The sequence below is a fragment of the Hyla sarda genome, chromosome 7 (assembly GCF_029499605.1).
Source record: "Hyla sarda isolate aHylSar1 chromosome 7, aHylSar1.hap1, whole genome shotgun sequence".
Lineage (NCBI taxonomy): Eukaryota > Metazoa > Chordata > Amphibia > Anura > Hylidae > Hyla > Hyla sarda.
The window spans coordinates 154,200,910-154,222,642 of NC_079195.1; the positions used below are offsets into that span (position 1 = coordinate 154,200,910).

At 43.7% G+C, this 21,733-nt stretch overlaps 2 protein-coding genes across 7 annotated transcripts in view; one reads left to right on the forward strand and one right to left on the reverse strand.

Moving 5' to 3' along the window:
- Nucleotides 1–10,094, forward strand: part of LOC130282594 (pulmonary surfactant-associated protein A-like) — a 62,638-nt gene extending 52,544 nt beyond the window's left edge. For 3 of the 6 annotated variants that reach the window (XM_056530964.1, XM_056530968.1, XM_056530965.1), the window contains 4 exons: nt 7,514–7,706; nt 8,527–8,649; nt 8,895–8,966; nt 9,537–10,094. In XM_056530964.1, the coding sequence (XP_056386939.1) occupies nt 7,514–7,706; nt 8,527–8,649; nt 8,895–8,966; nt 9,537–9,913 (765 nt within the window). In that variant the 3' untranslated portion in view covers nt 9,914–10,094. Of the gene's footprint in view, nt 1–6,609; nt 7,100–7,209; nt 7,327–7,513; nt 7,707–8,526; nt 8,650–8,894; nt 8,967–9,536 lie in introns of those variants that run through there. The other 3 variants (XM_056530966.1, XM_056530970.1, XM_056530969.1) reach the window with 2 other exon arrangements.
- Nucleotides 1–21,733, reverse strand: part of LOC130282595 (pulmonary surfactant-associated protein A-like) — a 160,746-nt gene that overhangs the window by 130,761 nt on the left and 8,252 nt on the right. The gene's annotated exons all lie outside the window — the stretch shown is intronic.

Here is a 21,733-nt window from a genome sequence, read left to right on the forward strand (position 1 = left end):
ATTGTTTGAGGGTTTTCTAAGAGATGCTATTTTGGAGTATATTGATAAACATAAATGTATGACCCCGTATCAGCATGGCTTTATGAGGGATCGGTCCTTTCAAACTAACCTTATCAGCTTTTATGAGGGAGTGAGCTCCAGACTGTACCAAGGGGAATCGCTGGATGTCTCATACCTGGATTTTTCCAAAGCATTTGATAAGGTGACACATAAACGGTTGGTGCATAAAATGAGAAGAATTGGGCAGGGGGAGAATGTGTGTAAGTGGGTAAGTAATTGGCTCAGTGATAGGAAACAGAGGGTGGTTATTAATGGTACTTATTCTGATTGGGTGACTGTTACTAGTGGGGTACCACAGGGGTCAGTCTTTGGTCCTGTTCTATTTAATATATTTATTAATGACTTTGTAGAGGGGTTGAATAGTAAAGTAGCTGTAAGGATCCGGACTGGTAGCAGGAAGCGGTACTGGAAATGGATCCCCTGTGTCAGTGAGGGATTGGCGTGGACCGTACTGGAGGATCGGTTCTAAGTAGTTACTGGTTTTCACCAGAGCCTGCCGCAAAGCGGGATGGATTTGCTGTGGCGGTAACTACCAGGTCGTGTCCTCTGGTAGCGGCTCAACCTCACTAACTGCTGAGACAGGCGTAGTACAGAAGGGACAGGCAGAGGCGTAGTCAGACGTAGCAAAAGGTCAGGGCAGGCAGCACAGATTCAGAGGCGTTAGTCGTTAGCAACGGGTTCGGCAACAGGCAAGGAGTACACAGAAAACGCTTTCTCTTGGGCACAAAAGCAACAAAGATCCGACAAGGGGAGGAAGGGGCAGAATACATTTATAGGAACAGCTGTTATTGGATTAGGCCAGGCACCAATCAATGGTGCACTGGCCCTTTAAATTTTACACATCCGGCGTGCGCGCACCCTATAGTGCAGGGACGCGCGCGCTGGGAACCACGTGACCGGGGAGCAGAGGAGAGAGTCGGATCCGGTGCAGGTAAGTGAGGATGGGCCGCGCGCGGGGACATCCCGCAGCGCGGATTGCGTCCCCGCCGGTGACAGAAACAGAGTGTCCCCGGTCAGTGAGTCTGACCGGGGCACTCTGCGGGGACAAGCGCAGTGAACGCTCTGGTCCAGGAGCAGGGGCCGGAGCGCTCAGCGTTACAGAACGCCCCCCCCCACCCTTTGGTCTCCCCCTCCTCTTGGTACCCAGAAACCTGAGGATGAGATTGCGATCCAAGATGTTCTCTTCTGGCTCCCAAGATCTCTCCTCAGGACAGCAATCCTCCCAGTCCACCAGAAAAAATCTTCTCCCTCTGACCAACTTAGAGGCCAATATCTCCCGAACGCAGAAAGCATCCGAGGTACCGGATACAGGTGTGGGAGGAAGATTCTTGGGGGAGAAGCGATTGAACACTGCTGGCTTAAGGAGGGAGACGTGAAAACAGTTTGGAATTCAGAGGGAGGAAGGGAGGTGGAGCTGGTAGCACACAGGGTTGATCCTCTTCTTGACTCTGTAGGGTCCTAAGTAGCGAGGACCTAGCTTATAACTAGGGACCCTGAAGCGGATGTACCTTGACGAAAGCCAAACTCTGTCCCCGGGAACCAGGACAGGAGGGGACCGTCGTTTTTTGTCTGCTTGGACCTTCATACGGGAAGAGGCCTGTAGTAGGGAGAGACGCATCTCGCGCCAGATGGTAGCAAAGTCCCGCACCAGATCATCGACAGCAGGTACACCGGACGAGGTTGACAAGGGTAGAGGCGGCAGAGGATGACGGCCGTAAACCACGAAGAAGGGAGAACTGCTGGAGGAAGAAGAGTCCTTGTGGTTATAGGAGAATTCCGCCCACGGGAGGAGGTCGACCCAGTCATCCTGGTGAGAGGAGACGAAGTGACGAAGATAGTCGCCCAAAATTTGATTTACTCACTCCACTTGGCCGTTTGTTTGAAGGTGGTATGATGAGGAGAAATCCAACTTGACGTTAAGCTGTCCACAGAGGGCCCTCCAGAATTTGGAAACAAATTGTACCCCCCTGTCAGAGACAATATGCGAGGGTAGCCCATGTAAACGGAAGATGTGCTGTAAGAAATGCTTAGCTAACTGAGGCGCAGATGGTGAGGCTGGCAATGGGATAAAGTGCGCCATCTTAGAAAAGCGGTCCACGACGACCCAAACTACCATTTTGCCGTGAGATGGTGGCAGGTCCGTAACAAAGTCCATAGAGATATGGGACCATGGGGACTCTGGTACTGGAAGGGGCTGGAGAAAACCAGTGGGTCTCTGACGTGGGGTCTTGTCTCTAGCGCATACAGAACAGGCCTGCACAAATTCTGTGATGTCCTTTTCAAAGGATGGCCACCAGTATCTTCTGGAGATAAGTTGTACCGTTTTCCGGACTCCAGGATGTCCTGCGAGCAAAGAAGAATGCCCCCACTTAAGGACTTTCAAGCGTTGACGGGGAGAAACATAGGTCTTCCCTGGAGGGAGATTGCGCAGGTCAACAGGAGCTACGGTGATCAAACGTTAGGGCGGAACTATGTGCTGAGGCTTGACTTCATCTCCAGAGACATCGGAGGTAACATACTTGCCTCTCGGGGTCTTTTGCGTAAGTACGGCACCAGCTCCCACGGAGGAGGCGTCTACCTCCAGGTAGAAAGGCTTAGAAGGATCTGGCCTTGACAGGGCTGGAGCGGTGGCAAAAGCAGACTTGAGAGCGCAGAAGGCCTCCTCGGCCTGAGGAGGCCAAGACTTCGGATTAGCCCCCTTCTTGGTCAAGGCCACGATGGGTGCCACAAGGGTAGAGAAATGCGGGATGAACTGTTTATAATAATTAGCGAATCCGAGAAACCGCTGTATGGCTTTAAGGCCAGAGGGACGAGGCCAGTCCAGGACTGCAGAAAGTTTGGCAGGATCCATTTGTAGTCCTTTGGCGGAAATGATATAGCCCAGGAAGGGTAGACTGGTACGGTCAAACTGGCACTTCTCGAATTTAGCATAGAGACTGTTCTTCCGCAGACGGGAGAGTACAAGGCGGACATGTGCACGATGTTGATCCAAATTTGAGGACAAAATTAGGATATCATCGAGATAAACTATGACACAGGTATAGAATAGGTCTCTGAAGATGTTGTTAACAAACTCCTGGAAGACAGCTGGAGCGTTACAGAGTCCGAAAGGCATGACTAAGTACTCAAAATGACCGTCTCGTTTATTAAAAGCCGTCTTCCACTCATCACCCTTTCGAATACGAATGAGGTTATAGGCCCCCCTGAGATCCAACTTGATGAAGTACTTGGCGCCTTGTAGACGGTCAAAGAGCTCTGAGATCAAGGGAAGAGGATAACGGTTCTTGACGGTAATCTTGCTTAGACCTCTGTAATCTATACAAGGACGGAGGGAGCCGTCCTTCTTGGTAACAAAGAAAAAACCAGCCCAAGCGGGGGGAGGAAGAAGCCTCTCTGCAGATTTTCACGAATGTACTCCGACATGGCGAGAGTCTCTGGTGGTGAGAGTGGGTAGATTCTACCCCAGGGTGGAGTAGTACCGGGCACCAAGTTGATAGGACAGTCATAAGGTCTATGAGGTGGAAGAACTTCGGCCTGCTTCTTACAAAAAACGTCAGCGAAGCAGTGGTAAGGCTCCAGTGGTAAGGCGCTACGGCGGTTCATTTCTTAAGTGGTCAGGCGAGACCGATCCACCTGCATGGCTTCCTCGGCGGGAGGCCCAGAAGAGGGTTGCGGTGGAAGATGCTGGAAGATGGGAGCCAGACGAGGAAAGCGTCTGGGACGAGCACTTCCCTTTTCCTGTAGCAGTTCCTCTCGTCTCTCAGCAAAACGCAGGTCAATCCTGGTGGCCAAATGGATAAGGTCACTCAGATTGGTAGGCACTTCTCGTGCGGCCAGGACATCCTTTATGGCGCTGGATAAGCCTTTCTTAAAGGTAGCACAGAGCGCCTCGTTATTCCAGGAGAGTTCCGAAGCAAGGGTACGGAAACTAATAGCATAGTCTCCCACAGAGGAACTCCCCTGGTACAAGTTTGCAGTCTCTGCTGAGGAAACCCGAGCTGGCTCCTCAAAGACACTCCGGAATTCCTGGAAGAAACTCTGGACAGTTGCAGTGGCTGGATCGTTGCGGTCCCAAAGCGGTGTAGCCCAGGCCAGGGCCTTCCCAGAAAGCAGGCTAACGACAAATGCCACCTTGGCTCGCTCCGAGGGGAACTGGTCAGCCAACATCTCAAGATGAAGAGAGCATTGGGACAGGAATCCCTGGCACAACTTGGGATCACCGTCATTCTTGGCTGGCATGGACAAACAGACTCTATAAGTGGCGGCGGCCACCGGCTGCGGTGGTGAAGCTGGTGCAGGTGGAGACAGCGGCTGCTGCTGTGCTGGAAGAAGTGGCTGCAGCATGGCGGTCAACTGTGCCAGCTGTTGACCTTGCTGGGCGATCTGCTGCGACTGCTGGGCCACAACCGTGGTAAGGTCCGCGACATTTGGTAGAGGCACCTCAGCGGGATCCATGGCCAGATCTTACTGTAAGGATCCGGACTGGTAGCAGGAAGCGGTACTGGAAGTGGATCCCCTGTGTCAGTGAGGGATTGGCGTGGACCATACCAGAGGATCGGTTCTAAGTAGTTACTGGTTTTCACCAGAGCCCGCCGCAAAGCGGGATGGACTTGCTGCGGCGGTAACTGCCAGGTCGTGTCCTCCGGTAGCGGCTCAACCCCACTAACTGCTGAGACAGGCGTAGTACAGAAGGTACAGGCAGAGGCGTAGTCAGACGTAGCAAAAGGTCAGGGCAGGCAACACAGATTCAGAGGCGGTAGTCGTTAGCAACGGGTTCGGCAACAGGCAAGGAGTACACAGAAAACACTTTCTCTTGGGCACAAAGGCAAAAAAGATCCGGCAAGGGGAGGAAGGGGCAGGATACATTTATAGGGACAGCTGTTATTGGATTGGGCCCGGCACCAATCAATGGTGCACTGGCCTTTCAAATTCTACAAAGCAGCCGCGCGCGCGCCCTATAGTGCAGGGACGCATGCGCCGGGAACCATGTGACCGGGGAGCAGAGGAGAGAGTCGGAGCGGGTGCAGGTAAGTGAGAATGGGCCGTGGGCCGCGCGCGGGGACATCCCGCAGTGCGGACCGCGTCCCCGCCGGTGACAGAAACAGAGTGTCCTCGGTCAGTGAGTTTGACCGGGGCACTCTGCGGGGACAAACGCAGTGATCGCTCCGGTCCAGGAGCAAGGGCCGGAGCGCTCAGCGTTACAGTAGCAGTCTTTGCAGATGATACTAAACTCTGTAAAGTGGTAAACACAATAGAGGGCACTGTTACAAATGGAGGCTTGGGCTGGGAAGTGGCAGATGAGGTTCAACACTGATAAATGTAAGGTAATGCACATGGGGAGGAAAAATCCGGGATGGGAATATGCATTAAATGGGAGCACACTTGGGATGACTGACGTGGAAAAGTACTTGGGAGTTTTAGTTATCAGTAAATGTATCTGTGGTGACCAGTGTTGGGCAGCTGCTGCCAAGGCAAATAAAATCATGGGGTACATCAATAGGGGCATAGATGCCCACTACAAGGAAATAATTCTACCGCTGTACAAATCACTAGTCAGACCACACATAGAATACTGTGTACAGTACTGGGCACCAGTGTACAAGAAAGATTTAGTGGAGCTGGAGAGGGTTCAAAGACGGGCAACCAGGTAGTATGGGGAATAGGAGGACTACAGTATCCAGAAAGATTATCCGAATTAGGGTTATTTAGTTTAGGAAAAAATAAGTCTTAGGGGAGACTTAATAACTATGTATAAATATATCAGGGAACAGTACAGAGATCTTTCCCATAATCTATTTATACCCAGGACTGTATCTATAACAAGGGGGCATCCTCTACGTGTAGAAGAAAGAAGGTTTGTACACCAGCACAGACGGGGGTTCTTTACTGTAAGAGCAGTGACAATGTGGAATTCTCTCCCGGAGGAGGTAGTCATGGTGAACTCTGTAAAAGAATTTCAAAGGGGTCTGGATGCATTTTTGGAGAGTAAGAACATTGCTGGTTATGTATATTAGATTTATAGGGACAGAACGTTGATCCAGGGATTTATTCTGACTGCCATATTTGGAGTCGGGAAGGAATTTTTACCTCTAGTGTGAGGGTTTTTTGCCTTCCTCTGGATAAACTCAGTAGGGACTCATTAGGGTTATAGGTTGAACTTGATGGACTCTGGTCTTTTTTCAACCTCATGAACTATGTTACTATATTACTTGTATTAGGCACTGAAATAAGGTGACTATGGCTTTTCATGCTCAGCCTAACTGGCCCTTTTAGCTTTAGAGTTGTAGTACACCCCACTGCAGCAGTACAGAGTCGCTGTATAGTACACCCAAAAGTGTACTTTCTCTCTCACCCTTCCCTGTCAGTGCTTTTCTGCAATGATTTGGGCTTGTGGTGAATCGCTGCTGTAAAACAGTTTTTCTGTGCAACACACATACACTGCTCTATCTTTATTTGCAATAAAACGCTCTCTCTGAAATAAAATGCTGGAATGGCTGCCGATTATATAGGGCTGTGACATCACAGGGCTGGCTGCTGATAGGCTGTATGCTGCATGTGATTGAAGGTCATCCCGCCTACCCGCCTTCCCAGAGTTCCTTGCTCCATGTCCTCACATGTGGATCCACCATTTTAGATGCCCTAGAGCCTGGACCGCACTAAATGGAGTTTAATGAAGCGATTTGTTTCATCGAATTGTCGGCGATATTCAGATTCGTTACTTATCAAATTTTTCCTGAAATTCACAACAAATTCGGATTTGTCAGACTCGATTTGCCCATCCCTAATTATAACAAATCATTCATTCACATTAGGAAAGGCTCATAATTGCAATAGATGGCGTCATAATAGGTTCAGTATTGAAGTGCTACCTACTTAGCTGTAGTACTAATAGTTAATAATCATGTTCTCAATAACAGTTGTGTGTTGTGCTGTTCTTACAAAATACAGTTGGATAAACAAACAAAGGTATGTTTAAGATCTGCTGCATTAAGGAAGTCAGTGCGTCACAAGTTACCACTCAGACTTATTTTCAGTTAGTGTAAGTACTTGAAAATTCAATTTAGTAATATTCAAAACCTCTTAATCCATTAGTATTTGCTTGTGTACATACTTTATTTAATTCAAGTTCATTTATAATACTTCGTAAAGATGACATTCCTTTCTGAAGAAACATAATATTACCGCCTGATGCATAATTAAGAAGGCCAAAGCAATATAAAATGAAGAAAGACATCCACTGTCTACTATACTTGGATTTTTTTAGAGGTATGTACCACAAAAGACTGATTTCTAAATTCAAAGAACCAAATTTGACCTTTAATTGGACATTGTGCTTTTAATGTGTATTTTCCCAACCTGTTTAAGTATGTATCTATGTGAAGAATAGATCTAGTTATTATTTGCCTTTTATATTTATGATACTAACCGTAGAATGTACATTTTCTTTCCTCAGCTAAAAACAAAGATGTTGTTTCATGGATCCCTGCTGCTCACAGTAGTGATTGGTCTAGTGTCTTGCTTTCCAAATCCATTTGGTTTTGCAAAACCTCAACTAGTCCCAGATCTTCCAAACCCTTTGCTTCCCAAGGTAGATACAGAGATACCAAATGTATCAGGAGGAATACTGGATTACATTGGACTTACAGGTTGGTGATTTTTCATAACTGTTCTTCATCATTTGTTTTAACATTTATATCAATTCTATTAGTATCCCATTCTGAGTAGAGAATGAAATACTAATGTCATGGGGATATGATACATTTAGACTAAAATGTTTAAAGGGGTATTCCAGGAAAAAAAACTTTTTTTTATATCAACTGGCTCCAGAAAGTTAAACAGATTTGTAAATTACTTCTATTAAAAAATCTTAATCCTTTCAATAATTATCAGCTGCTTAAGTTGAGTTGTTGTTTTCGGTCTGGCAACAGTGCTCTATGCTGACATCTCTGCTTGTCTCGGGAACTGCACAGAGTAGAAGAGGTTTGCCATGGGGATTTGCTTCTAAACTGGGTGGTTCCCGAGACACGCGTCATCAGAGAGAACTTAGACAGAAAAGAACAACTCAACTTCAAAAGCTCATAAGTACAGAAAGGATTAAGATTTTTTTTATTAGAAGTAATTTACAAATCTGTTTAACTTTCTGGAGCCAGTTGATATATGAAAAAAAGTGTTTTCCTTGATTACGCCTTTAATGTTATGGCATATGTATGGTGTTAGATACAGGGACATAGATGGTAGTGAAGGGCAAGTTCCCACATGTGGGGGTGTTTACAAGCTGCTCTGACATGATCAGTGCATTTAGATACAAGGCTAGGAAAGTAAACTGAATGTGTGCCCCATATGAAGGAAAGCCTTGCTATAACTCTGAACAAATAAACATAAACCTTACAAAAAGCTAGTTACAAGCCTGTTATATTTATACAATTACTATAACACAATCAACCTTGTGCCTTTCTTTCTTTTAAGGATTGCTTCGATTTCTTGGACTGTTAAAAACACCTGTCATTAATGCAGGGGACAGCCTTCCTCTACTTGGAGGGAGTGGTGTATTGGGATACAAGCAGAGTTTACCAAACTTAGATATTCCAGGTGCATAAGTTGAATATATTCTTAAATCTTCTAGGACTTTTCATTCTACTACATGTCTCTCATTTACTTTAAAGTAAAACTATTCTTCAAATTATTTATTTAACAAATATCAAGTTTTCTAGCAAATGTTATTTGCACATTGTATGAATGTCTCAACAGACTGCTGTACGGGATGGAAAATGTAATAAATTCCTTTAACAGACTTTAGAGGATGCTAGTATATTTCATGTTTATTTTAATCTTAGGTGCACCTGCTGTGGGAGGCTCGTCTACTGATCTGCAAGACCTAAATCGTCGGATTAGCAGACTGGAAAGGGGTAAGCAAATGTCTAACCATTAAAATCTTTATTTTTATGAAGCCCAGTAAACCAAGCCCAATTACCAGAAATCATAAATGAGGTTGTATCATAATGACAACACCTTTGACCTGTGAAGGTAGTTCTGCAATCATTTGATTACCAGAAATATGACTGGCCATGTAAGACATAGATAGGCTTGATCAAACAGACCATTGATAGTCTCTCCATTGAATTTGTAGAGAAAGTGCCTGAGAAGTGTAATTAGACATATATGCAATGGTTGTTAGTTAGACAACCCCTTTATATTAACCTTTCCCTGAGATTGCATGATGTTTTTGTGAAATCATGGTATGTAAACTAGTCAGTGGTCTAATGCATGTAGAGAACACTTCAATTAATCATTGGCTAACAAGATCTTTATATTTCATGTGGCTATCCAAAATTCATGACACTGATATGGAAGAGTCAGCAAATGATTATTGTATTGTTTAACAAATTTCACCTTAAATAACTACACCAAAACAAAAAGTCATTATGTGATCAAATATATAATACTTTTTTTTACTAATTATATGTTTGATTATCTAGTTCTTAAACTTGAAGGAAGAATCCAAATGGTAGGCAATAAAATGATTGCCACCAGTGGAAACGAAGCAGACTTTGCAACATCCAACTCCACATGTAATGATGTTGGAGGACGGATTGTTACTCCCACAAATGAAGTGGAGAATGCTGCTGTCTTGACATTTGTGAAGAAATATAACAGATATGCATACCTGGGAATGAGAGGATCTTCAGTACCTGGCATCTTCAACTATCTCAATGGAATCCCTGCAGTTTACACGCACTGGAGAAAAGGTGAACCAAGTGGAAAAGCAACTGAGGGCTGCATTGAAATGTATACAGATGGACAGTGGAATGATAAAACTTGTAACCAAAATCGTCTTACTATCTGCGAGTTTTAAATCTACATTATGCCCTCATGTATATCATAGATCAAATGATAAATAGCAGCTAATAAGTTTCTGCATGTATTTAAAATACAGTAGGATAAACAAAGTTGTTATTTTACAATAAAACTTGCTGCATCTATTAAATGTGACAACACCATTGCTGTGATTCATAAATAAAGCTCAAAGCATATTATTCCAGTGTCTTTTTATTTACTTATTTATTATTTTAGTATTTTATATTCTAATATTTTCTTATATAACAAAAACATATTTTGTTAAAAAAATGAAAAGGTTAGCATTCTATAAATACAATAATGAAATGCTGTGGACAAATCCCTCAATTGTTCTAAGAATTTGATAATTAGATTGTTACATCACTCACATAATAACATAGTTACATGGTTTGTAAGGTTGAAAAAAAGACAAGATTTTATCAAGTTCAACCTAAAAACCCTATTGTTGATCTAGACAAGGCTGCCCCATGAGACTGATGTTCATATTTAAAAAAATAAAATAAAAAATAAATATGGAAATCCAGTGACAGTAAAAACAATATGAATTTGGAAACAGAAAATTATCCGGCAAATTTGATAGGTATTCTCTTCTCTGATAGACAAGTTGACCACGTTTACAGAATGGAAGAATTAGCGAGCTGGGAGATGTGGAGACATGCCTCCTTTCAAAAAGCTTGGGCCCCTTGGAAGTTATTCTGTTCCAATAATATGAACCTACCTCCTCAGCCCCTCCACCCACCCTCCCACATCAGGAGCTACATGCCCACGCCTGACTACCTCAAAAGACTTATCTGGTCTTATTTAATTTTACTGAAGCTCGGTTCATCTACTAGTCACACGCCCACACATGCACCTATTGTATTAAACTTTTTGTATTTCTGCTCTAAGATATTATTTTACCTACCTTATCCTTTATGCCTATTTTGTAAATAGTTAGTTTGAGATGCACCCTATCATTCTATAGCCTGACCCCAATCTATTTTACCCTTCCTGCACCCTCCTTTCATCCCTCAAACTGCCTCCCCCCCATACAACACTATATGATTGCATGGTCTTAATCTTTGCACACTCCAATGATTTATGTTTATTTCTTGTTCATGAGTTGTATTTACTCCGCGGCCAGCGTGCAGCTTTGCTTTTTTGACCAACCAATGTTCTGTTTGCCATACTTGGAGGATTTGTGTGGCTCACATGTGTGTTATTGAAAAAATTGGAGTTCATGTTCAGCTCAATCATTTAGCCTTTACTGCATCTCGGACCAGACCTTTGTCCCATGTAGAAATGTTGATGCAGAAAAACTGTCCAGCGTAATCTCAAAGCAATACGTCTTTATTGAGCAATCAGGCATACATGGATGGTGCACAGTTGATGCTTTTCGGCCACAGTTTATGACTAAGGCCGCAAACTGTGACCAAAACGCGTTGCCTGTGCACCATCCATGATTATTTAAAACTGTTTAAAAACTCAATAAAATAAGATTTGAAAAAACATTAGATGGGTAGTCTCTGTGTCAATCTTTTTATTGAACATTTTCAAATATTAACAACATTGAACAATTGTGCAAACAAATACATGGATGTTGAGTACAATTGGAGAGACCCAGCTGAGATATGAAAAAAATGCATCTCAAATGACACTGTAGGGAATTATATGCCAATAGTCTCAATAACTATAAAGTAAGCAGCTGTTTCATAAAGAAAGAAAATAAACAAAAACAAGTAAATGCAATAATTATTAACCATACAAATGGAGATATGAGATATAGAATAAAAGAAAGGGAGAGGGGGGGGGGGGGGAATAGACATGTAGAAAGGAAAAAGAGAAGGTGTTCCTAATCCATTTACATATCTGTTAGAATTAACCAGAAATTCTTGTGGCGAATGAAGATTGTAACCAGGGCTTCCAGAGGACCTCTAGTGAAGGTATTTTATCAGTGTTGTATGCTACTGCTCTTTCACAGCAATATGATTGGTTGAGTAGATCAATTAGCTCTGAAATAGACGGAGAAACATTGGATCTCCAGTGTCTAGTGATAATTAATTTAGCGAGAATAAGGACCTTACAAATTATCAATCGAGACTTAGGTGGGTATCGGTCCATACCGATTAGGAGCAATGCGGTAGAAGGAGTCAAAGATGTATTAGTATGGAACAGCTTATGAACAAGTAATTCAACTTCTTTCCAGTAAGTTGATGAGAGTGGGCATGAGGTATGTAAGAGGGTACATCTATTTCCGCATGCACGCCAACCCAAGGGGGAAGATGAAGGAAATATAGAGTGCAACCTAGAAGGGGTGAGGCACCAACGTAGTCTCGTTTTAATTGCTGCTTCCAAATGGAAAACGCAAGGTAATGCCTTCCACGCCCATTTAAATGACCTAGTCCATTCTAATTGTGAAATCATACATGCAAGATCAGTTTTCCATGCTTTATATTGGGTGTAAGAGACTAGCGAGTCCGAAGATTCCAGCAGATCATACATTGGTCGCATCCCCTTGTTTTGAAGACATAAAAGCTGAAACAAATTCAGGTAGAAGAAACAGGCATGGTCGCACATCTACAATCTTGTATAATGATCTAATTGCTTCTCAGGATAATATCAAAAACTAACAGGTTGTTAGTATACATTTTTGATCAAAAAGTACAAGCCCACTCGCCACGTCAAGGCCACCTATTAAGAGTGGGTCCCTAACGTCCCTAGCATAAAATGGCGTAGCACTGGGCTGCGACCACCACTGCCGCGACACCAGTGCCCACGGGGGGGAAATGACCCACTGGCAGAGCGGCCCCAATGCCACTCAAACCAGTATATGGGTCGCACCTCCCCACAGACACGGCGCCACGGCAGCAACGGACGCCACACAGCACCACACCAGTGTGAACAAGGTATAACAGCACACTTACCATGCTCTCCCAGTCAGACTGGGAGGCTGCTAGGAAAGAAATGGCCCTTGTGTAGCTAACTACTACTTATATAGGGTTGGGCTGAGGGGGTGGGGAAGAGTGCAGACACATGTTCAAACAAAAAAAAAGGAGGGGATAGAAAACACAATGTGAATTCAGGTAGAAGAAACAGGCATGGTCGCACATCTACAATCTTGTATAATGATCTAATTGCTTCTCAGCATAATATCAAAAACTAACTGGTTGTTAGTATACATTTTTGATCAAAAAGTACAACTGAAGCTGAAGCTGAAACGCTTCAACATTATACAACCATTGGTTAGTACTATAGGACTGAAGAAAATGCCTGATCTGCAAGAATTTATGAAAATCCTGACTGGGAATAGAAAATGAGTTGAATAGTCTTTCAAACGGTCCTATTTTGATCATACAGTTGATGGACATATCGGAAATTGACCCTTTGGGTGACCTGTAGATCTGGGATAGCCAATGAGAAAATTTAAAAAGGTGTACCACGCGGGCATACCCCGTTGTGAGATCCCGATATACGGTGCAGTGCGGACCAACATTTAAGGCCTGCAATTGATAGTGGTGGAAGTTCAGTGGGTAGAGGCAGGTTCCAGGTGTGTAGGAAAAGGAGGACCTGGAGAGATATTAGGGTGCAATAAAATTGTTCAATTTGAAGCCCTGGTGTGTCCATGTCAGGAGTTCTGTATGCCTTCAATTGAGAGGATAAAGTCGTTATATAATAGTTGTAAAGGTCAGGAACTCCTCGGCCTCCCCTGTCCCTATGTCTGGCTAGGAGTTTAATGGAAACCCTTCGTCTAATATTTTTCCATATGAAAGCAGAGAGTAATGATTGAATGTGTTGAAAGAATGAGTGTGGTAAGTCAATTGGTAGTGTTCGGAAGAGATAGAGTAGTTTTGGAAGTACCATCATTTTGAAAGATGCAATGTGGCCTAGCCACGACTCTTCAAGTTTCCCCAGTGTTTCCAAATCCTTCCTGTATTTATTGAGAAAGGGGAGATAATTTGTGGCATACAGTTTAGAGCAAGAAAGGGGAATTTTAATACTTAAATATGTAACAGACTCTGTCTGCCAATCTAAAAGGTAATGGGTCTTAAGAGTGTCAACTAGTTGGGAGTCTAAGTGTATAGGCAATATCTGGGACTTAGAGGTATTGAATTTATAAAAGGACACCCTGATAAAGTATTCTAGTGTTCTTAATGTACCTTTCAGAGATCGTACAGGATTGGTTAGTGCCAGGAGAACATCATCTGCGTATAAGCAAATCAGATGATTCCACGGTCCAACTTGTATCCCATCAACATCCGTTTGGGATCTCAGGGATTTGGCCAGAGGTTCTATGCAAAGCACAAATAATTGCGTGTGCAATTAGAGAGAGAGAGAATCTGGAAGATAATGCACCGTAAGCAAAAACCCCTGCACCAGGAGCTGAATATAAAGCTTCTGTTGCTGTTAAGATATTGCCACTAAATCCCAAGTACCGAGAAGGCGAAGCCCCAATGTATTCGGTCGAACGCCTTCTCAGCGTCAAGTGATAAAAATAAAGATGGGATCCTCTTTGACTCCACATGATGGAGTAGATTTACTACTCTTCTGGTATTTTCATATTCCTGACATTTGCGAATGAAGCCTACCTCTACCTGATCAGAAGCCACAAGACAAGTCATCAAAGGCGCTAATCTATTAGCTAAAAGTTTAGCATACAGCTTGAGGTCTATATTCAAGAGAGAAATGGGCCTGAAATTGCTGGGTCTGTCTGGAGATTTACCCGGCTTCGGTAAGGTTATAGGGCATCTTGGTTTCCTTTGGGAAATGAGCCAAGCCGCCTTGCCTCCTCAAAAATTTACATAAGTGCGGGGAAGGAATAGGGGAGAAAGTGTGAAAATAGCCAGCAGTCAGACCATCTGGCCCAGTCTAGAAGCCAGAAGCTTTCTAGATTTATTATCGAAAGCATAAAACTGGGATTTCAATTTATGCTAATGCCTGGCATATTCATCAAATAAATGTTCATGCAATTGCTGTCTAATAAGTTTTAATTCCCTAGCTAAAGATGTAGAAGGGTTGGATTTGTTCCTGTCCTTGAGCACCCGTTGTTTTTTAAGTAGGTCGCTATGTTCCAGACTATGTGTCTTTTTAAGCACATGACCTAGTTTTATGAAAGTGCTGCGAACGTACCCCTTGTGAGCGTTCCACAGCATCTTATCACTGACTTCTCCATTGGAGTTAGCCACAAAATAGTTAATAAGGTCCAATTCAATTTCAGATTTGTATTTCATATTTTTCAAGATAAATTCATTGCATCACCATAAAAAGGAACGAGGAGCGCACAGATTTTCCTCCAGTTCCAGGGTTACTGTAGTGTGATCAGACCATTTAAAGGATTCAATGGTGGAGGACCGAACAACATCCAATAAGGGTCTGTCAACAAAAATTAAGTCAAGTCTGGAATATCCATTTGTTATAGCTGAATGGAAGGTATAGTCTCTCTCAGAAGAGTGAAGGATTCTCCACGTTTCATACAGGTCTTCTTGATGAAGAAGACTTCCCAGGGAGGAAGGGTGTTTTTTTAGTATTATCTGAGATGTCAACATCTAAGTCGGGAACAATATTAAAATCGGCTGTGAGAATGAGGTGGCCTTGTTGATATTTATGTATGAGCTGAATGGTTTTCCTAATAAATCTGAGTTGTCTATTATTGGGTGCATAGATTGACTCTATAGTGTATGTTGTGTTGTTGATAAGGCATATCAAGATAACATCCCTTTATTGTTGAAAGGTAACAGAATTTTTAATGGCTACCAACACCCCTCTGGACATAGAAGTAAAGTGAGATTGGTATTTATCATATGCGTCAGATTGAAGAAAGTGAGTCTCCTGCACACACAAAATGTTACATGCCAATGATTTGGCCTCAGACCAAATTAGCATCAAGAGAGATTACCTTCAAGACCATGATAGGATATAATGGAGCTAAATACCAGAAGTCTTGATGTGTTCCGGATTAGCAGATTCAAGAATATCCTCTCAAAGGTAGGTTGTGGAGCAGGTAGGCAAAGGGAGAGAGGAAGAGAAGAAGAAATCTGGAGAAATACATCAACATGTAAATCTTAAACATCAGGAACAAGTTAACAAAGTTCAGGAATGTGCGATGAACTGATGTCATCTCTAGCAAGATTGGGGGCAGGATCATTTAACCTTATATGGACTGAAGACAAATTCAGATAGCAAGGTCAGCAGTTGTTCCTGCGATGCTTCCCCGCTGTATTGCAGCCGGAATTCACTCTTGTCAGGGAAGATGTGGTGGTAGAGGAGCCAGGTAGACTGAGATGCCCCAGGACTTGAGGGGTTCAGTTCGTTCGGCTAAGGAGCATAGACATGAATGGTGTCCCCTTTTTGAATTATCAGGCGGGTTGGAAAGCCCCATTTGTACAGAACTTTTTTATTGAGCAAGGCTAATGTGATAGGAGCTAAGCTTCTTCTAATTTGTAGGGTCACTGCTGAGAGATCAGGAAGGACAGTAATCAAATGTAATTGTTCCGGGAATACATATCTGTTGCAGGCTCGCTGTATTGATGCTTCTTTGACATGAAAAACATTTACCCTTGCAAGGACATCACAAGGCACACTTTCATCTAGGTATTTTGGTAGCGGTACTCTATGGACCCGGTCTAATAATAGATCTTGAGAGGAGCAGTCAGGTAGTAAGGAACTCATAAAATCAGTCACATATTCAGAAAGATCTTTCGTGGTAACCAATTCCGGGATCCCTCTCAGTTTTATATTGTTTAGTCGGGATCTGTCTTCCAAATCCGCGATTTTAGCCCGTAGGTTGGCAAAATCCGTTTCTAGATCGTAATGGGAATCTACTAGGTTATTATGAGATGAGGCGAATTTTGCCATTTTGGATTCTGCATGTTCCACCCGATTTTCCCCTTCAGTCAGGGCCTGTCGAAGAGGTTGCAAGTTTTGAGGAAATGGAGAAATCCAGTATTAAGAGCATCTTTTTTTAAAGTCACTTCTGTTACAGGGACTTCAGAAGCTGGTATAGAGGTGATAAGATCAGCCCCAGGAGAAGAATTTGTTGATCTGGAAGGAGAAATAGCGGACTCTGTATCTCCATTGTCCAGCCTTGGACATTGTTTAAGAGGGCTGCTGGAGGCAGGAGAATTTGGAGCTGATAAGGCCACGTTGTGTATATGTTTTGGAGAGCCGTTTTGTTCAGCACTGTTTCTAGGTAATGCCAATTGAGAAAAAACATCTCTGGGTGATCTGTCAGGTGAAGGCGGCAGGGAGGTACTTCGCCTTTGGTGGCAGATAAGGGATGAATAATCATCATTGATGTCTCCTTGCTGGGAGTTTGACAGTAATTGAGGTTGTGAGGAGGAGAATCTGATGGAAAGCCCAGTGTATGGAGCTGAGTAGAAGTCTGTAAGTTTCTTTGGCTTGGAGTTGTGTTTAGCTCTGGGTCTGGATGACATATTGAAGTTGTAAATGATAACAGTAGAACAGCCAGACAGAAGCAAATCACAGTGTTAAAAGGTTGCTGTAAATTGACTGCATAGAAAATTCTTTTCAGTATACAGGTCCAGCTATTATTCCCAAGCGGGCCATTAGAATACAATAGGCAAGGTAAATAGACCTAGTGAGATCAACTATATAACATCTCACTTGGCTTAGCAGATGAGAAGAGAATTATAATGAAAAAACCTCTAATTTAGTGGTACCACAGTCAATCCTATGCATTAATGGAGTCTTGAGAGGCTTGTAAGGTTGATTTGCTCTCTAATCCTGCAAAAAAGTTGATATATTGAATGCCATTTGAAATTGATCTCTGCCATCCTGCACGGAGCAGAGCAAATAAGTTCTCCAACTGTTGAGAAATTTAAAGGTAAGGCAGTCCCATATAGTTTATCCTTTTAATCATGTAGGAGTAGTTATGTATTTAATACTGTTTGAAAATGGTCTGAGCTTTCTTGCACAGTGCAGAATGATTACAGTTCCTCAACTAATGAGAAGCTCAAAGGTAAGGCAGTCCCAAGCAATTTGCTCTTTAACCCTTTAAGGACCTAGGGCGTATGGATACGCCCTGGCTTTGGGGTACTTAAGGACCCAGGACGTATCCATACGCCCGTGGGAATTTCTGTCCCCACCGCGCGCCGGGCGGGGACCGGGGTGCCTGCTGATATCGATCAGCAGGCACCCCGCGCAAATGCCCAGGGGGGTCATCAGACGCCCCCATGTCGGCGATCGGCGCAAATCGCAAGTGAATTCACACTTGCGATTTGCGCCAATTCGGGTCTATGGTGACCCGATGACCCGGAATAGAAGGGGGATCGCGGGTGTCCATGACACCCACGATCCCCCTGAAGCAATAGGAGTGAGGTGGCAGGGGTGCACCCCTCCTATCCCTGCTATTGGTCATCAAGACGCGATGACCAATAGCAGATCGGGGGCGGGGGGCTTTACTTTCGGTTTCCCCGTCCTGCCCACCCACAATAGGCGGGGCAGAACAGGGAAACGACACAGGACCGGCGCCAAAGATCCACTCACCCATCGGCGACGGCAGCGGGCGGTGATCGACGGCGGCAGTTGGCGACGATCGACGGAGGAAGAGGACGGCGACGCAGCTTCGTGGATCCTACGGAAGCCGGTGAGTTGCTTAGCAACATCTGGAGGGCTACAGTCTGAGACCACTATAGAGTGGTCTCTAAACTGTAGCCCTCCAGATGTTGAAAAACTACAACTCCCAGCATGCCCAGAGAGCTGGTTAGGCATTCTGGGATTTGTAGTTTTGCAACAGCTGGAGAGCTACAGTTTGAGATCACTGCACAATGATCTCTATACTGTTGCTCTCCAGATCTTGCAAAACTACAACTCCCAGCATGCCCACATCGCAGTTTGCTGTCTGAGCATGCTGGGATTTGTAGTTTTGCAACATCTGGAGGTCCACAGTTTGGAGATCACTGTGCAGTGGTCTCTAAACCAATAGCTCTCCAGATGTTGCAAAACTGCAAATCCCAGCATGCTCAGACAGCAAACTGCGATGTGGGCATGCTGGGAGTTGTAGTTGTGTACCTCCAGCTGTTGCATAACTAAATCTCCCAGCATGCCCTTCGGCGATCAGTACATGCTGGGAGTTGTAGTTTTGCAAAAGCTGGAGGCACACTGGTTGGAAAATACTGAGTTAGGTAACTGAAGGTTTTCCAACCAGTGTGCCTCCAGCTGTTGCAAAAGTACTACTCCCAGCATGCACGGTCTGTCAGTACATGCTGAGAGTTGTAGTTTTGAAACAGCTGGAGGTTTGTCCCCCCATGTGAATGTACAGGGTACATTCACACAGGCAGGTTTACAGTTAGTTTTGTGCTTCAAGTTTGGGCTGCGGCAAATTTTTCGCCGCAGCACAAACTCCTAGCAGTAAAGTCACTGTAAACGCCCGCCAATGTGAACGTACCCTAAAAACACTACACTACACTAACACATAATAAAGGGTAAAACACTACACATACACCCCCTTACACTGCCCCCCCCCCCCCCCAATAAAAATAAAAAACGTATTGTACGGCAGTGTTTCCAAAACGGAGCCTCCAGCTGTTGCAAATCACCAACTCACAGCATTTCCGGACAGCCACTGACTGTCCAGGCATGCTGGGAGTTTAGCAACAGCTGGAGGCACCCTGTTTGGGAATCACTGGTGTAGAATACCCCTATGTCCACCCCTATGCAATCTCTAATTTAGTCCTCAAATGAGCATGGTGCTCTCTCACTTCAGAACCCTGTCGTATTTCAAGGAAACAGTATATGGGGTATCGCTGTACTCGGGAGAAATTGCACTACAAATTTGGGGGGCTTTTTTTCCTTTTACCCCTTATGAAAAGGAAAAGTTGGGGTCTACACCAGCCTGTTAGTGTAACATTTTATTTATTTTTTAAACTAACATGCTGGTGTTACCCCATACTTTTTATTTTCACAAGCGGTAAAAGCAAAAAAAGACCCCCAAAATTTGTAACGCAATTTCTCCTAAGTACGGAAATACCCCAGATGTGGGCGTAAAATGTTCTGCGGACGCACAACAAGGCTCAGGAGTGAGAGCGCACTGTGTACATTTGAGGCCTAAATTGGTGATTTGCACAGGGGTGGCTGATTTTACAGCAGTTCTCACATAAACACAAAAAAATAAATACCCACATGTGACCCCATTTTGGAAACTACACCCCTCACTGAACGTAACAAGGGGTATAGTGCGCCTTAACATCCCACAGGTGTTTGACAAAATAGTTGGATGGGGAAATGAGAAAAAACTACATCCTTCACGTAATGTAATAAGGGGTACAGTGAGCATTTACGTCCCACAGGTGTCTGACAGATTTTTGGAACAGTGATCCGTGAAAATGAAAAATTACATTTTTCATTTGCACAGCCCACTGTTCCAAAGATCTGTCAAACTCCAGTGGGGTGTAAATACTCACTGTACCACTTATTAAATTCTGTGAGGGGTGTAGTTTCCAAAATGGGGTCACATGTGCGGGGGTCGACTGTTCTGGCACCACGGGGGGCTTTGTAAACGCACCTGCCCCCCGACTTCCATTCCAAACAAATTCTCTTTCAAAAAGCTCAATGGCGCTCCTTCTCTTCTGAGCATTGTATTGTGCCAGCAGAGCACTTGACGCCCAAACATGGGGTATTTCCATACTCAGAAGAAATGGGGTTACAAATTTTGGTGGTCATTTTCTCCTCTTACCCCTTGTAAAAATTTAAAATTTGGGGAAAACACAGCATTTTAGTGAAAAAATAATATTTTTTCATTTACACATCCAACTTTCACAAAAAGTTGTGAAATACCTGTGAGGTGTTAAGGCTCACTGTACCCCTTGTTATGTTCCTTGAGGGGTGTAGTTTCCAAAAGGGTATGCCATGTGTTTTTTTTTTGCTGTTCTGGCACCCTAGGTGCTTCCTAAATGCGACATGCCCCCCAAACACCATTTCAGCAAAATTTGCTTTCCAAAAGCTAAATGTGACTCCTTCTCTTCTGAGCATTGTAGTTCGCTCGCAGAGCATTTCACGTCCTAACATGGGGTATTTATATACTCAGAAGAGATGGGGTTACAAATTTTGGGGGGCATTTCCTCCCATTACCCTTTGCAAAAATTATAAATTTGGCGAAAAAACTGCACTTTAGTGAAACATTTTTTTTTCATTTACACATCCGACTTTAACGAAAAGTCGTCAAACACCTGTGGGGTGTTAAGGCTCACTGGACCCCTTGTTACATGCCTTGAGGGGTGTAGTTTCCAAAATGGTATGCCATGTGGGGGTTTTCTGCTGTTCTGGCACCATAGGGGCTTCCTAAATGTGACATGCCCCCAAAAAAACATTTCAGCAAAATTCACTCTCCAAAATCCTATTGTCGCTCCTTCCCTTCTGAGCCCTCTACTGCGCCCGCCGAACACTTGACATCCACATATGAGGTATTTCCTTACTCAAATTTTGGAGGGATTTTTCATCTATTACCCCTTGTAAAAATTCAAAAACTGGGTCTACAAGAACATGGGAGTGTAAAAAATGAAGATTTTGAATTTTCTCCTTCACTTTGCTGCTATTCCTGTGAAACACCTAAAGGGTTAAAAATATTTTCTGAATGTCATTTTGAATACTTTGAGGGATGCAGTTTTTATAATGGGGTCATTTATGGGTTGTTTTTAATAAGAAAGCCCTTGAAATCCACTTCAAAACTGAAGTGATCCCTGAAAAATTCCGATTTTGAAAATTTTGTGAAAAATGTGAAAATTGCTGCTATATTTTGAAGCCCTCTGGTGTCTTCCAAAAGTAAAAACATGTCAACTTTATGATGAAAACATAAAGTAGACATATTGTATATGTGAATCAATAT